Here is a 15,048-nt window from a genome sequence, read left to right on the forward strand (position 1 = left end):
GGTTTATTGATTTTCCTGAGGCACTGACTCAGTGAGCACCAGCTTGTCTCAGGATGGACTGAGTTTTCTGAAACAGCCGCGTGAGACAGGAACGTGTTGCAGCCTCTTCATCTGACAGCTGATGGTCACAAACCCATGGTGATCTGGATGAACTGAACACAGGGGCGTCACTCGAGAGTTGGCTCCGTCAGCTTCCCTCCACCAACTTACATGGTCGTACAGGAAGGTGCCGCTGCCATTCCCGGCGAAGTCACGTCTGCGGAAGTGATCTGATACACAACAAGATCAAGACCTGCCTCTGTGCTGCTGCAGACACCGCTCACTCACCTGTGGCCTGCTGGAGCTTAATGACGATGCTGATGAAGTCGTCGAAGGAGATGCAGCCGTCTTCACCATAACGTTTCATGATGCAGGAGAAGGCAGCTGGACCCAGAGAGTAACCTGGACACAGCACAGCATCCAGAAACTCTGTGTTGCTCGGGTCCAAGCGGACTCTCACCCAGAGAAGAGACAGCGAGCTGCAGCTCCGTCACCACCAAGCTTCCGCTCCGGTCCTGATCCAGGCTCATAAACTTCTGTCTGGCTTCTGTTACAACCTTCCATATCTGCTGGAACTCGTGGAACTCAATCACTCCACTGGAGTTTCTCTGGAGGAACAGCCATGTGGATCATCAGCCGGCAGGTGTCCAGGCTGAACGCTGAGACACAGAGATGACGAATGCACCAGTGTGGAGCAGCTTGGCGCCGATGATGTCATCAGAGAGGGACTCACGTTGATAAGAACCTGTGATTCCAGTTTGAGTGAGGCAACTCTGCAGCTCCCGAGTCGAGACCCGCTGATCCTGTCCGATCACAGAACGTCGTGTTGGTGTACGTACACGTGTGTGTTTGTGTGTGTGTGTACCTTTCCAGCAACTGCCGCAAAGTATCCAAAAATCTCCTGTGAAAAGGACATCAAGAATAATAACAACAACAATGTAGAATTATCTGGACAATAAACATCTCAACTTTATTCAAGCCACAGATGAATCAAAGCACAGACGAGTATTTCAGAGCTACTTCAGCAAAAAAAATAACATGCAACTGATGCAACTTGCAGCAGGTTGGAGCCATGAGCCTGAAGCACTGAGACAAACAACACTTCATCCAGACTGAGAGACTCTTACCTGATCAGACATCAGTGCTAGTCACACACCATGAAAGGACGACGGCGGCTGTGTGTGGAACAGATTCCATATTCACAGGTTCAACCATCCTGACACACCCCACCACACATCTCCAGTAAATAATTTTTGCGACCATATTTTCATTTTGGCCTCATAAAATCACTCGACATCTTCTTTGGTTGTGTGTGTTTTGTTGCAGTTACTTAAGTTCACAGATGTTGTGACCATGTCACCAAGCTGCACATAGGAACACGGAAATAAACTTCGTTGACCAGCATGCTTTGCGGCATCCCCACGCGTTGTTCCGGGAAGTGACGTATTACAAATGGACAGCGAGGCTCGATAAACATGGATGCGACGGTGGTTACAGAAACTGTCCAGGAGAGAGCCGAAAGACTCCGAGAGTTGACGGACTTCACGGAGAAATGCCAGAAACAATTGCGGGATATTTATAAATTGCTCAACTGGTCACCGGAGCTCACAAACCAGAAACAGGTGCGTTTGCTGCTAGCGTGCTAACTAGCCGGTCTGCTCGAATAAGTGTATCTTCGTGGAAACAATCCGTATCTACGCCAGTCATACCGAATAAGATAATCTTCCTTCTGTGCCCCAACAGCAACAATCGTAACCGTCTCCGAGGGTTTACGCTAGATTTCAACTCAAAAGAATAGAACATGAAACATAACGAAACGTTGTTTATCACCTCGGGGTGAAGGGGCGTCGCTTGACCAACATCAAATTGTGTTCCGAGCGTGTTCGCATAGGTTATGGTAGAGTAGAGCCCGGAGGTCAGCAGAGACTCAACACAAGTCTCTCTGTTGTTCTAAACCATTTCTGTTTTTGTTTTGTCGTCCACAGCAAGAGATGGTGACCTGTCCGTTCGACTCGGGCCACAGAGTTCCACTGCAGACTCTGGAGAGACACAAACACAGCTGCAGCCTGCGGAAGATGGGCTACACACCTGAGGAGCAGGTGGTGCATGCTGAGACGTGCAGCGACGGCATCAGTGTAACTTATACTGTCTGTTGCAGGCAGAGATGTGCGACTCCTCAGTGTGTTATGAGAACAAGGCAGCAGTGAGAAGCTTCATCATGGGTGAGTGCCCCCTGCTGCTCTGGTCAGTAATGACAGAGGAATTATCAGAGAGACTTGGATCAGAGCCCCACCTAACCAAGGTGATAAACGGTGTTTCCCACAGACGATGTTACACAGCAGCAAGTGATCCAGAAGGCCCGGGCCGCAGCGCCACTCATGAAGATGGAGGGTGTTTTCTGGCAAGGTGAAACAGCGGCAGGAGGTTTCTGTGGACCTGGTTCACATGGTTCTGATGTTTTCCTGCCTTTCCCTCAGGTCAGTTCTCCAGTGGACACATCCATGTTCCTCAGAACCACAAGCGGGCCATATGCGATCTCACTGTGGCCGACCGGCTGGCTCTCTATGATCATGTGACCCAGAGCCTCAACAGTCAGAAGGACCCTTCCCAGTCAGGCTCAGAAGATCTCTACGTGGACCTGGTGAAGAAGCTTCAGAAAGGTGTGTGTGCTTGTGCGTGCGTGTACACATGCACTGGTGCAACTGAAGACCTCTTTTGCCGTGTCCTCAGATGAAGAGCAGACAGAGCCCAAGTCTCAGCTGGAGCTGATGGCTGAGATGAGAGACTACAAGCGGCGGCGACAGTCGTACCGGGCCAAGAATGTCCACATCACCAAGAAGTCGTATACTGAGGTCCGGGCTCACGGTGTCACCCCACGTCATGAACCTGCTGGACAGACAAGAACTCATGGTGTTGCTTCTGCAGGTGATCAGGGAGGTGATCGCCGTGCACTCAGCAGAGCTGGCTCGCCAGTGGTCGCAGGAAGAGGAAGAGGGCGGAGCCGCATCGGACGTGTGTCTCAGGGACAAGAGGTTTGACCTTCAAGTCCCAGGTTCATCTGGGAGGTCCCCAGTGTCTCAGCTGAACCAAAAATGAATTTGTAAGTAAAACTATGCCCGAAGGTGATGATGTCATGATCTGTGCAGGCACGAGCGGCGCCATGGCGAACGCCGCCGTGAGCGATCCAGCTCGTCGGAGTCGGGTCACAGTAGAGAGAGAAGTGATGTTGAGCACAGAGAGAGGAAGAGGAGGTGAGCATGGCGGAGTCCTGAGCCCTGAGTCCGCTTGTCTGCTGAGCTTCTCTGGATTCTCTGTAGGAAGAGCGACGAGAAGAAGAAGAAGAAGAAGAAGGCAGCTAAGAAGAAGAAGAGGAAGGAGGACTGAGAGCACTGCCACTGACATGTTTGAGTGAAACTAAGCAAAGGTCAATAAACATTTTGAGTTTTTCTATCTTGGCTTGGCTTTTTTTGCTTTTTTTTTCATAACGATCCGAGAGCCTGTAGCTCAGAGGTCAAGGTCATGCTGTTGAGTCTCCACTTTATAAAAATGACACTGCTTGTGAGACCTGCATTAGCTTAGAAACTGCAGCTACCTGGCGCCGCCACGAGAGGGCGCCAGTGCTCCTCTGCCTGTCTGGAATGTGGAACTCCGGCGAGAGAGCCAACACTGTGGCACCAGCAGGTCAAAGGTCATTCCTCTTTTGAGCAGTCACATGACCAAGACCTGGATATGTGACAAGCCTGTTGCTATGTTGAGCTGATGTGGGGCCGAGAGGGTTAAATATTGTGCAGACCTGCAGGTATTTCTCACCAATATGCTGCGTGGCCGACAAGACGGCCCTTCACAGTGAGGTCCTGACTTAGTCCATTGGCCCGATCTGAGGAGCTGCTGCACCATGAGGACCTCCTGCTTCCAGGTAAGTCAGGACCTCTGTTTTTTGGTTGAAATTGATTTTGAGAAGTCTGGAGGAAAGAATCAGAGGTGGATCAGGACTGAGAAGAATCTGGAGGAAGCAGGAGGTGGAAACCTGAGGAGCAGATGCTGTGAGTTGCACCAGCTGGACCAGACTGGATTTAAATCTCATACACAGTCAACGTGACGTTGTCATTTAAGTTGGTTCTGTTGACGATGTCATCACTGCTGCTGGTGACGTGTGCTCATGTGGTCATGTCAACATGCGGAGGACACACATGTATAACACTGGTGAGAGACATGTGCCCAGCAAGGAGAACAAGGACCTTGTTTTCCTTCATATTGTGTTTTAATTATTCGAATACAAATGTTCTGGTTCCAGACCAGGTTCATTTGGGTCCCTCTGGTTCTGGTCCAGCTGAGTCCTACAGACCTGGACTTGACTGACTGTGTGTGTGTCCCGCAGGGTCTGCTACTGCTGCTGTGTCTGGTGTCAGCTCTCGGGCAACATTCTGGACTCTCCTCAGGTCAGAGGTCACCGCTGTGTTGGCCCTGTCAAACTAGTCTGGGGTTCTTCTGTGATGTCACTTCCTGTTTGAACATGTTTGTTGGTCATTGTTGAAAGAACTGCTCATTCAATATCGAGTTATGTTACGCTGACACTTCCCCACTGTCACCGTAGCAACCGTCTCTTCTGATCTACAGGTGAAGAGGAAGTGTATGAAGGTTCGTTTGATGACTTGCCGTCTCCTCAGCCGGGTGAGCGAAGCGTCACTTCCTTCCTGGTTGCAAACGTTCTGACCTAGACTCCGCCCCTCAGAGTACCCCCCTGAACCCACACATGGGTACGACTTCTATGGACCCACCCCTACCCAGGTGACCATGGTCACAGGGAACTCGGTCCCACTGGTCACCACCACCGAGTCACACTATGCCAAGGAGGACAAGGAGACGATGCAGGTGCTCCAAACACAGCCATGTCAGGCAGGACTTGTCTTTGAAGAGGAAAAACAAGGTTGTCCATGTTGTTGTTTAGTTTTCCTACGATGGCGAGTCGGGGGGCGACGCCTTGCTGGCAAAAGAGGGCCCCACAGAGTGCGACTGTGAACCCGGGCAGCCAGGATTTGCTGGTTTTGCTGGACCTAAGGTACAAAGTCAGAACCATGTTGCTGGTTAGCATTCAAGGGAGCAGTTTGATGCTGCGCTCAGAGCTGAGCCATTGTAAGATGCTGTTCCAGAACTGGGCTGGATTGGAAGAGGTCCCGCTCTTGGTACTGGTCCAGAACCGTTGGGTTTCGTGTGGATGATAAAAGACTGTTTTCTGAGTGAAAGCAACAACTTTGGTTCCTCTGTTTCTGTCAGGGGTCCAGAGGAGTGCAGGGGAAGACTGGTGAGCCGGGTGCTCAGGGGAGGGAGGTGAGAACTCTGACTGGACATCAAAGACAGGAAGTGATGTCACCTGCTGAGTCCCAATCACTTTTGTGTTTCAGGGTTACAAAGGAACTAAAGGAGTTCCTGGCAGACGAGGAGACCGAGGTCCAGTGGTCAGTACCTGAGCGTGCGCACACACACACACACACCCATACGCATATACATATACACACAATAATGTCCTTCTGTGGGTCACATGTGCTCATAAGATTCACATTTCAAAATATAGCCAAGATGATGGCCATTTGGAAGTGTGTCTCCCTGTTGACCTTTGACCTCTCCTCTCGCAGGGAGACCCCGGACCCGAAGGGGACGAAGGAGCTTCAGGTTTCTCTGGTGCTATGGTGAGTTCATGGACTACCAGTATATTCAAGTGATTCAGTTAAAAATGGATTTTATTTTTCTGCTTGTCAGGGAGAAGTTGGTCTGATGGGAGACCCAGGAGAGCTTGGAGAGCTAGGTCTGAAGGTGTGTAACAGAGTGATGGCGTCACAAACATCAGCTCTGTCAGTCTTTGAACAAGAGACACAATTGTCCAGTTTTTTATTTACACTGCATGTGTGTGTCATGTTATGGTCAGGGCGACATGGGCATGGAAGGCCCTCGAGGAGGAGTTGGGGGTCCAGGTGACAAAGTAGGTGGAGTTTAATTTGGCTCACTGGAGCATTGGTCTGTTACCTGGAATTGTTTTACTTACCATCACTGTCCAGGTGGTGCTAGTGTGGGTTTAGATGAGCTCAGTCCTGAACTTGTCTGTCGTCCGCTACTTCAGGGTCCTCAAGGCGAAGCTGGACCTGCAGGAGGGAAGGGAGGCAAAGGTGTCAAGGTGATGACCACACACCAAGTTAAAATGGCCTTTGTTTCAAAGTCTGATGTGCACGTGTGTGTGTGTGCGCGCACACAGGGGTCTGACGGTGATGAGGGCAAACAGGGTCCTGAAGGTCGAGAAGGTCAGAAGGTACGGATGCTCCTGCCGCTGATAATTTCAGATCATATCAGTCTGAGATCACAGCCATAACATCTGGTTCTGTCGGCAGGGTCAGACCGGAGCTCCCGGGTTCCCTGGTGACGTCGGGGCTCGAGGGTCCACCGTGAGTTCATAAAAATAACTGACTTTGTTCTGGCAGATTAATGTGAACATGGCCTCTGCTCGCAGGGTTACCTTGGGCAACCGGGATCCCAGGGACCCACTGGACCAAAGGTGTGTGAGTTAATTCTGATGCTCCTGGTGATCTGGTCCTGACTGTCCTGGTTCTGTTCAGGGTTCCAGCGGACTCGGAGGTCTGCCAGGCAGTGATGGAGACCCGGGAGAAGACGTAAGAGCAGATCTGTTATCCAGAATCTTCAGCTCGCTTCTTTGGTTCTCTATGTCCGCAGGGTCCGATTGGAGTCCCAGGACACATGGGAGATCCTGGTCCAATTGGGCAGAAGGTACAGAACCAGTGAGCTGATTCATTTCTTGAGATCCTGGAGGAGCAGAAAACTGAAGATTGAAAACTGGTGCTGCTCCAAGATCAAGAACCGGATTCTTCCATCTGGTCACGTGCTGTTCTGTCTTCCAGGGCAGTAAAGGAGCTCCTGGACCGAGAGGACAGCAAGGACGAGTTGGCGCTGTGGTGAGTCTCGCTTCTCCTGGTCCACCTGAACTGATCAAAGTCTCTCTTAAATCACCATCTTGTTGTCATTGCGTTGATGACCCTCTCAGGGTGCTGCTGGAGAGCGAGGAGATGCTGGGGTGCCTGGTAAACTAGGAGTGAAGGGCCTGCAGGGGGCAGTGGTGAGGACATACACATATGTCATCTGACCTGACTGACGCTGCGGTTGATGGCAGTGTGTGGTACTGCTGTGGTGGTTAGGCTGTCACTCAGCACAACTTTCTGTTCGACGTCTAGGGGGCCAAGGGTGAGACGGGACCTGATGGTACCAAGGTAAGTTCTGCTGTCACCCAACATCCTGTCTGTCAATCATGGTGAACTTCTTGTTCCAGGGATCAGCTGGGAAGAAAGGGGTGAAAGGTCAGAAGGGTCAGAAGGTAATTGTTTATTCCTGATGATGAAGATGAACACCCTCCTCTTCCTCCTCCTCCTCACTCTAGTGATATGTCTTCCAGGGTGCACATGGAGACCTTGGAGACAAAGGACAGGTAAGCTGGTCTTCATCATGGTGGGTCGTGGTAGAGTCCCAGGTGTCACCCCTCAGATGCTGCTGCTCACAGACACAAGGTTTGGTGCTCCAGTGAGACCAATGTCCTGCCCTGAACCAAACCTCCACAACTCTAGATCTGTGCTCAAGACCAGTTCTAATCTAATCTCTGCTGAAAGGGGAAATAAAGTTTCTTTGATCTCCTATAGCATGGGCCGAAGGGAGCCCCAGGTCGCCTTGGTGTCCCAGGCCCTGTGGGTCCACCTGGTATTCCAGGATCCAGAGGGGAACGAGGACCAGCTGGGGATCTGGGCATCAAAGGTCAAGCAGGACCCAAAGGGGTTGCGGGTGCCTCAGTGAGTGATAATCCGATGGTGTCAGGACTAAAGCAGGTGACTTTGGTTCTCTGAGATCAGCCAGTGGTCCTTCTGCAGGGTCCAGGCCTGACAGACGAGCAGGTCCTGCAGCTGTGCAGGGGCGTGGTCACAGCCCAGATCTCCCAGTATGCTGCTTCCATCCGGGCCAAGTGCTCGCAGGGTTGTCCCATCAACAACCGCACACTCTTAGGACCCCCAGGATCTCCAGGAACACTGGGACCACCCGGCAAACCGGTGAGGCCCGACTTCAGGCTTATCAAGTGAATGGCACTCATGACGTTTGTCGGATGTGGATCAGGGCAAAGCAGGAAAAGCAGGAGCCAAGGGAGCCAGGGGAGCTCAAGGTGATCGAGGACTGGAGGGTGTGAAAGGAGCGCAGGGAGAGCCAGGTTACCTTTCTCCCAGAAATCTTGTGAAGCCAATTTTGTACTTGTCACAGCTAACGCCACCCATTTTTGCACCAACTAAAATTGCAGGTAAGAAAGGACCTAAAGGGGCTGCAGGTGACCCAGGTACTGGCTTGCCAGGACTCGATGGACCACAAGGTGTCAGAGGTGAGACGGATCGCTGCAGATGTGGAGGCTTTAGCGCTTCACGTCCATGTTTTCATCCGGCAGGTTACCCTGGGGAGCCAGCACAAGCCAAGAGTGGCATGGAGGGTCCACGAGGTCCACGTGGTTTCCCCGGCCCAGTGGGGATTCCTGGGACCTTGGGGTTCCCTGGTGTTCCAGGACTTTGTGAGGCACGGGACTGCAGCATTCACGCACCAGTGCTGCGTAAAGAGCAGGGTCTGGTGAAGCGACCGTCCGGAACCAAGATGTGAGCCCCACACTGGGAATCAGGGAGCTGGGAGGGTCGTAGCAGCCAGTGACTCCGTGAAAGCAGATGTGTAAATAGCTTGTAAATGACTTGAAATGTGTCGTTAATAAACTTCTTTGTTTTTAAAGTCGTCATTTCGGTCCTGTTGTTTTCACCACCTGAGTGAGAGGAGACTTAAAAGTTGTTGGTATAACACGTCACACTGGTGCTCTGGTGCGACTCAAGTGTCATGCTGCTTCCTCTCCAGCAGGTGGCGGAAACACCGCTATTATAACTTGTGACGCAATTTCCGATGAAAACATGTCTGGAAGCATGGGGCGGTCATTGATGGTTCTCTGTGATTAAATCTACGAAGAATGAGGCTTCTCCTTCGTCTCGTGAGTTGTTCAGAATTTTACTCACCTGAAAAGGTTTTGTCGGTGGCTGACGCGAGCCAGAGGTGATGTTTCCTATGGTTGAGTCTCAGGTCATGTAGTCATCTGTGTCTCTTTTTACAGATGAGGTCTGTTCGTGTGTAGCAGGGAAACGTGTAGCTACCGAACAGAGTGAGGATGAGGACAGAGGACCGGGATCTGATCCTGCGGGTGTGTGGCGCGTCCTCTCTGCGGGTCGGCGCTAAGATCCAGTCCCTGTGGAGCGGCTATGGTGAGATCGTCCGCCTGCACCTGCAGGGCAGCGGGCACGCGACCGTGGTTGTCAAACACGTCAAGTTTCCGCAACATGTGGCTCCTCGTGGCGGCGGAAACACTGACCGCTCCCACGCTCGCAAAGTCCGATCTTACCAAGTGGAAACGTACTGGTACCAGAACTACTCCACGTCCCAGGACTGTAGAATCCCTTCATCCCTGGCCGCCTGTTCCCACGGAGACGAGATGCTGATTGTTCTGGAAGACCTGGATGCAGCTGGCTACAACCAGCGAAGGTGAGTCTCCATGCCACAGGCTGTTTGTCAGTCAGTCCAATGGCTTGTTTTGGCGTGTTATTAATGATAACACAAGAGTTTACGAAAACATGGGTCAACCTGAGCTTCATATCAGAGCAACAGTTAGACGCTTGAACAGGTGAGGCTGGGTATGAGCAGGTGTCAGGTCAAAGTTCGACAGCGGTGTGAGGTTGTGCGGCATCTCCTCCACAATTAAAAAAAAATCCTCGCGGAAACCCTGTGCACCGTCAAGGATTACAGCCTGAAGTGTCACCTGAAGAGTGGGGCACATGTTCAGGGTGAAAATAATACATTATGTGAGTGTTTCGGGAGGTTTGACGTGTGGGTCTCACATTTGAATCCAAAGTAAAAGTCGTCTCCTTGTACAGAACCACGGTGACAGACTCTGAGATCCGGATGTGCCTGCGCTGGCTCGCCCAGTTCCACGCGCTGTTCCTGGGCGTGGCTCCGACAGGTCTATGGCCAGTCGGCACTTACTGGCACCTGGAGACACGACCCGATGAGCTGGATGTCATGGAGGACAGCGAGCTGAAGGCAGCAGCCGCAGAAATCGATCGGCGACTGAGCGCTTGTCGATTCCTGACCATCGTGCATGGAGACGCCAAGTTAGCAAACTTCTGCTTTTCCAGCAGCAGCCAGCAGGTGGCGGCAGTAGACTTTCAGTATGTGGGGGGCGGCTGCGGGATGAAAGACGTCGTCTACTTCCTGGGAAGCTGCCTGGAGGAGAGGCAGTGTGAGAAAAAGGTTCCTGCTCTTCTGGACTTCTACTTCTCTGAACTAAAGAAATCTGTAAAACCCGGAGTGGACTTTCCCGCCCTGGAGGACGAGTGGAGGGCAATGTTTGCGCTTGCATGGACCGACTTCCACCGCTTCTTGTTGGGCTGGATGCCGGGTCACTGGAAGGTCAACAGCTACAGCAAACGGTTGTGCAAAGAGGTTCTGAGTGGACTCCAGGTCTGAGACTGGATTGATGAGATTCTTGTTTGATGTGAGCTCAACGTACATGTGCCACTTTGGGATCATCTATGGCGACGACTCTTGACGAAAAACTGTTTTCACTGGTGCCATATTTGGCACCAAGAAGCCTTGGAGTTGACCAGTGGTGGCTGAATGAATGAAGAAATTACATCAAAACAGACAGAACGAGACTCCACCCTACTTGCAGTTACTCTGAGAACATTGAATATAACAAACTATGATTCACATATCCACATTCAAAACACGATTTTCCTTTTAAATGTCCATGTATTGCTTTAAATAAGCCTGGGTGGAATTGATTCCCATTCAGTGGTTATTTCATCATTGAACTTGTTGCACAAGCGTCTAAATTTTTTGTTTTAGTTTTTCCCATCTGTTCATTAACAATTCCCGTGATGTTTGTACTTCAAAATGCAAATAAACGTTTCATCAGATGACGTCACAATGCGTTCCTCAATCATCAGCTGATTCGATTACGTCACGTGGTGCGGGACCCTGTAACGCCACTTCCGCTCAGCAGCCGACATTATAAACAAGAGTCGAGTCCGACGGACGACGAGGGGCGGACTACTCAGGTAAAGACCTCACACCGGTTCGATCCGTGGTCGCCACGCGCGCTGCGTGTAAGGTGCTGTCATGATGGAAACTGTTGGCGAACCGCGACAGTAGCAGCAAGCGAGCTAATGCTAGCCCTGATGCTAATGTTAGCATCGAGACACGGATGTAAACACACTCGAGCTGGTCTTGCCAACAGCCTTTAGTGCGCACAGGTGAAGCTCGGCGGCCAGTTTCCTTTCGTCGCAACGTCTCTGGTCTGGCCGGAGCGCGAGCATTGTTATAGGTCAGGGGTCATGGTCCAACTCACATGCGCGCACACCAACACATTTGGATGCTCCTTTCTAGTGGATGTGACGACGAGAAGGATCTTTAATCATGTTACTGCGAGTTACCCGAGCTGTCAAGATCAAGAGAACATCTGGCTGCTGTCCTCACTCCACAGTTGACCCTCTTGATCTCTCCTGTTTCCGTCGTCACTTTACCAGAACTCGGTGGGTTCGAACCCAAACCTCCAAACATTGTTTTTGTTAGTAAGAAGCAAGTTAGATGAGACTACTCTGTCTTCATGTTCAATCGCTCACGTAAACAGCGTTGATGGTGCCTCCATCCTTCCACTGCGGTCACATGCAGCCAGTGTGTCATGTGATCCGGTTCAAGTTTTCTTCTGGTCTCAGCAGGAAGTGGCAGAATTACGTCTGGCACCCAAGTTGTAGACTGGCCCGACAGGCCCCAGACCACCAACCCCATTCCCTCCGGTACTGGACACTTTCAGGTGTTTGCTCCAGAATGGAGAACGTTTGAGCTGGACCTTCTTCCAGCAGACCCGCCCTGGTAGTACTATGAGCCATGGAGGCTGGTCCAGCTGATAGTCCTGTGACCCTGGTCATCAAGGCACCCAACCAGAAATATGAGGACCAGACCATTAACTGCTTCCTCAACTGGACAGTGGAGAGACTTAAGAGCCACATCTCCAACGTCTACCCCAGCAAACCCGTGAGTTCCTCCTGATGTTGATGCTCTCCAGAGGCCATAGAGAGGAAATCTCACCCTCAGAATCTGTTGCTGTGTTGCAGCGGGCCAGAGACCAGCGGCTGGTCTACTCTGGGAGACTCCTGCAGGACCACCTGAGGCTGCGAGAGGTCCTCAGAAAGGTCGGTTTGGCCTCCACTTACATGCTGGCTGTTCATCCTTGGTATGTTCTGACCTGTTCACTTCAGCAGGATGAGTTCCACATGTTGCACCTGGTGTGTTCAGCTCCTCCCACTTCTTCAGAGACTCACAGCTCTGACTCCAATGTAAGTCACACTCCAACACAAAGCCATGGTCCATGTAAACTGGCAGCTCATGTTTTCTTCTCAGATCTCAGACAGCGTGGCCTCAGTGTCTGCTCATGAGAACCAGGCCTCTTCGTCCGCCTCTTCCGTCCCAGCAGGCTATGATGGACTGAGGTCCCGAGGTGCGGCTCCTCAGTCGGACCCTCAGAACTTGGCTGCTGCCCCTCAGTGGTATGTTACTATCATGCCAACATGTAATTGATGAGCACACAAGTGAACCTCTGGTTGTGCTGGCTCCTCAGGCCAGACGGAGGTCCGGGCCCCCTCTATATGCAGGGCCAGCTGCTGTGGTGGCAGCAGGTCTACGCGCGACACTACTACCTGCAATAGTGAGTGTGAATCTGTACCCTCCCGTCCGCCTGGCCTCTAACACTGCTCTGTCCCACCTGTCAGTCAAGCCGCCGTAGCAGCTTCTCGCACGCCGCCGGCTGGGTTTGTGGCACCGCCCACCTCCACGCCACACCGCCCACCGCCTCCCAATGAAGGAAACCCGGCACCCGACCCCCTGCCCGACAACCCCCCGGCCAACCCCAACATTCAGATGAATGCTCAAGGTGGGGCAGTGTTGAATGAGGATGAGCTCAACCGTGATTGGCTGGACTGGCTCTACACCGTCTCGCGTGCCAGCGTGCTGCTGAGCATCGTCTATTTCTACTCGTCCTTCAGCCGATTCATCATGGTGGTGGGCGCCATGCTGCTGGTTTACCTGTGAGTCATTGGGGAAATTGAACCCACAACTCTCCATTTGACATTTTATCCAACAATGTAAAAATGTCTTTACGTCGAGTGACATTCTGACACTGCATGTGTGTGCGCCAGACACCAGGTCGGCTGGTTCCCCTTCAGACCGGAGCAGAACCTGGGAGGAGGCGACGCTGCAGAAGCTGCACGGGAGGCACAGCCACAGCAGGACCTGCAGGAGATGGTGAGAGTCACATGAGCCCCAGCTCCACTGAGCATCATCCATTTTCTGTTGAGACTGAACTGGCACTTCTGTGTGCAGATTTCAGATGCTCTCCTTACATGTTTGACTTCAGATCTCCTCTGATGATCACGGAATCACAGTCCATCATTTGCTTTTCCTGCAGGAGCGACTGATGGACGACGGCGTGGACGATGACAGCAGCAGTGAAGAAGGAGGCGCTGTGGCCGACGCCGCTCCTGAGACTGGCTTCATCACTGCCGCGTGGACCTTCGTGAGCACCTTCTTCACCTCGCTAATCCCGGAGGGGCGCCCCCAGGCCGCCAACTAGGCTGCACCTCCCCACCACCCAGGAACCGCGGTGATGGTGTTGATGCCCATGCTCACTTGGACGCAAAGGTCAGACCAGATCTGTGAGACAGCGACGGCATCCTTGGGTGATGATGTCATGCCGCACCTGCCAGGTGACAGTGGCAAATCTGCACCTTCATTTCAGTAAGACTTCTCTGACGACCAGCTGGTGGCGCTCACAGGCCTTCAATACTTGTGAGCTGAGTGAAACACAACAATAAACCTGATGTGAGTGAGGTGTTGGCTGTTTTTCCTGAGCCGTGAGGGAAAAAACGGGTCAGCTGGAACATCGGAACCCTTAGTACAGAACTCGTGACCATGTGACCTGCTCCACCTCAGAACCAACGATGTTCTATCCGCGATGCGGGGCCCGAGATCATGTGGAGACTTCATTATTGGGGCGCTGGGGGATGTGAGGCTCTTCTGACGGGTCTGCAGACCCGCATCACTCGGGCAGACAGCGATGCACTTGAAAGTCCTCTAATCTAATGACCATGGATTTCTGTGTAGCCGCTCTTGCAGGTCCAATTAATTATGCATGACATCAGCTTGACGGCCACTTGATTGGGTTAGTCGTGCCCCTGCGGAGCCGCCGATCCAATCAGGTTAGGACCCTTCAGGTCGCCCCGCCGCTATCCGCCAGCCAGATCTCTTAAGAGGGTGTTTGGGAGCTTGTAGGACGTTTCATCATCCTAATAAGTTCTTGTTCCGCTGCTATCGGCCCTCGCCTTTGTTGGACCCAACACGAGGTGCTGAGGTCACAGGGACCCCCACCGGCCTTTGTCAGGTTTATACAACATCGTGGTCCTGCGCAGTGATGGGCCTCACTGTAAAGGTCTCACTGTCTCAGAAGTTCATCTGGTCTCACCTCCTCCTATGTCCCACCACAAGGCCTGGAACCCACCTGAATACGTGGACCTACCTGAACGAGTGACATCACTGGGTTCCTAGCTGCAGTGGGTTTCTAAATGTTTTCACTGTGGACAAGGTCAGAAGGTCACCTCTGAGCACTGTCTTGGTTGCTCAGCCAGTGTCAGTGCATAGAGCTAAGCTGTGAATGAAAGCTAACTGGTGGTACAGGCCCATCGCACTTTGTTTACCTGTCTGCTGAACAGCTTGCAGCACAGGTGTGTTCAGAGAAGCCCGTGATGACACGACTGGAGCTACTCTGCCGTCATTGTTTATACATGGAGGAGTTCAAGCTCAGTCATTTCACCAGCATTAGAGGGACAATCGCTGTTA

General features: G+C 52.1%; 3 protein-coding genes and 1 pseudogene across 8 annotated transcripts; 3 read left to right on the forward strand and 1 right to left on the reverse strand.

The window, feature by feature from the left end:
• Window positions 1-5: 5 nt before the first annotated feature.
• LOC128746643 (sorcin-like) lies at window positions 6-1,178 on the reverse strand (annotated as a pseudogene).
• A 292-nt stretch (window positions 1,179-1,470) lies between these two features.
• On the forward strand, window positions 1,471-3,481 carry snrnp48 (small nuclear ribonucleoprotein 48 (U11/U12)). The gene is made up of 9 exons (XM_053843540.1): window positions 1,471-1,661; window positions 2,025-2,138; window positions 2,198-2,261; window positions 2,365-2,445; window positions 2,517-2,699; window positions 2,770-2,891; window positions 2,965-3,071; window positions 3,186-3,290; window positions 3,357-3,481. The coding sequence occupies exons 1-9, from the start codon at window positions 1,515-1,517 to the stop codon at window positions 3,421-3,423; spliced, it is 990 nt and encodes a 329-aa protein (XP_053699515.1). The 5' UTR covers window positions 1,471-1,514; the 3' UTR covers window positions 3,424-3,481.
• A 453-nt stretch (window positions 3,482-3,934) lies between these two features.
• Window positions 3,935-8,800, forward strand: zgc:113232 (uncharacterized protein LOC541546 homolog). The gene is made up of 26 exons (XM_053844033.1): window positions 3,935-3,955; window positions 4,418-4,478; window positions 4,657-4,710; window positions 4,772-4,911; window positions 4,988-5,098; window positions 5,314-5,367; window positions 5,442-5,495; window positions 5,673-5,726; window positions 5,797-5,850; window positions 5,963-6,016; window positions 6,155-6,208; window positions 6,287-6,340; window positions 6,420-6,473; window positions 6,539-6,583; window positions 6,645-6,698; window positions 6,760-6,813; window positions 6,945-6,998; window positions 7,088-7,159; window positions 7,275-7,310; window positions 7,370-7,414; window positions 7,493-7,525; window positions 7,734-7,880; window positions 7,959-8,135; window positions 8,200-8,290; window positions 8,378-8,455; window positions 8,519-8,800. Exons 1-26 carry the CDS (start codon window positions 3,935-3,937, stop codon window positions 8,722-8,724), a joined length of 1,911 nt encoding a protein of 636 aa, XP_053700008.1. The 3' UTR covers window positions 8,725-8,800.
• Window positions 8,801-8,974: 174 nt separating this feature from the next.
• On the forward strand, window positions 8,975-14,042 carry herpud2 (HERPUD family member 2). 6 transcript variants are annotated; one of them, XM_053844029.1, is made up of 10 exons: window positions 11,122-11,216; window positions 11,874-11,954; window positions 12,021-12,192; window positions 12,273-12,350; window positions 12,417-12,494; window positions 12,559-12,704; window positions 12,776-12,862; window positions 12,927-13,241; window positions 13,353-13,458; window positions 13,622-14,042. In XM_053844029.1, exons 3-10 carry the CDS (start codon window positions 12,046-12,048, stop codon window positions 13,784-13,786), a joined length of 1,122 nt encoding a protein of 373 aa, XP_053700004.1. In that variant the 5' UTR covers window positions 11,122-11,216; window positions 11,874-11,954; window positions 12,021-12,045; the 3' UTR covers window positions 13,787-14,042. The 6 variants fall into 6 exon arrangements, 5 of the variants coding, with proteins under 5 accessions (XP_053700003.1, XP_053700007.1, XP_053700004.1 ...); XM_053844030.1 differs by having other exon boundaries at window positions 11,142-11,216; window positions 11,877-11,954; XM_053844028.1 differs by having other exon boundaries at window positions 11,118-11,216; window positions 11,877-12,192.
• Window positions 14,043-15,048: the final 1,006 nt, after the last annotated feature.

Source organism: Synchiropus splendidus, chromosome 15 (genome assembly GCF_027744825.2).
Source record: "Synchiropus splendidus isolate RoL2022-P1 chromosome 15, RoL_Sspl_1.0, whole genome shotgun sequence".
Taxonomy (NCBI): domain Eukaryota; kingdom Metazoa; phylum Chordata; class Actinopteri; order Syngnathiformes; family Callionymidae; genus Synchiropus; species Synchiropus splendidus.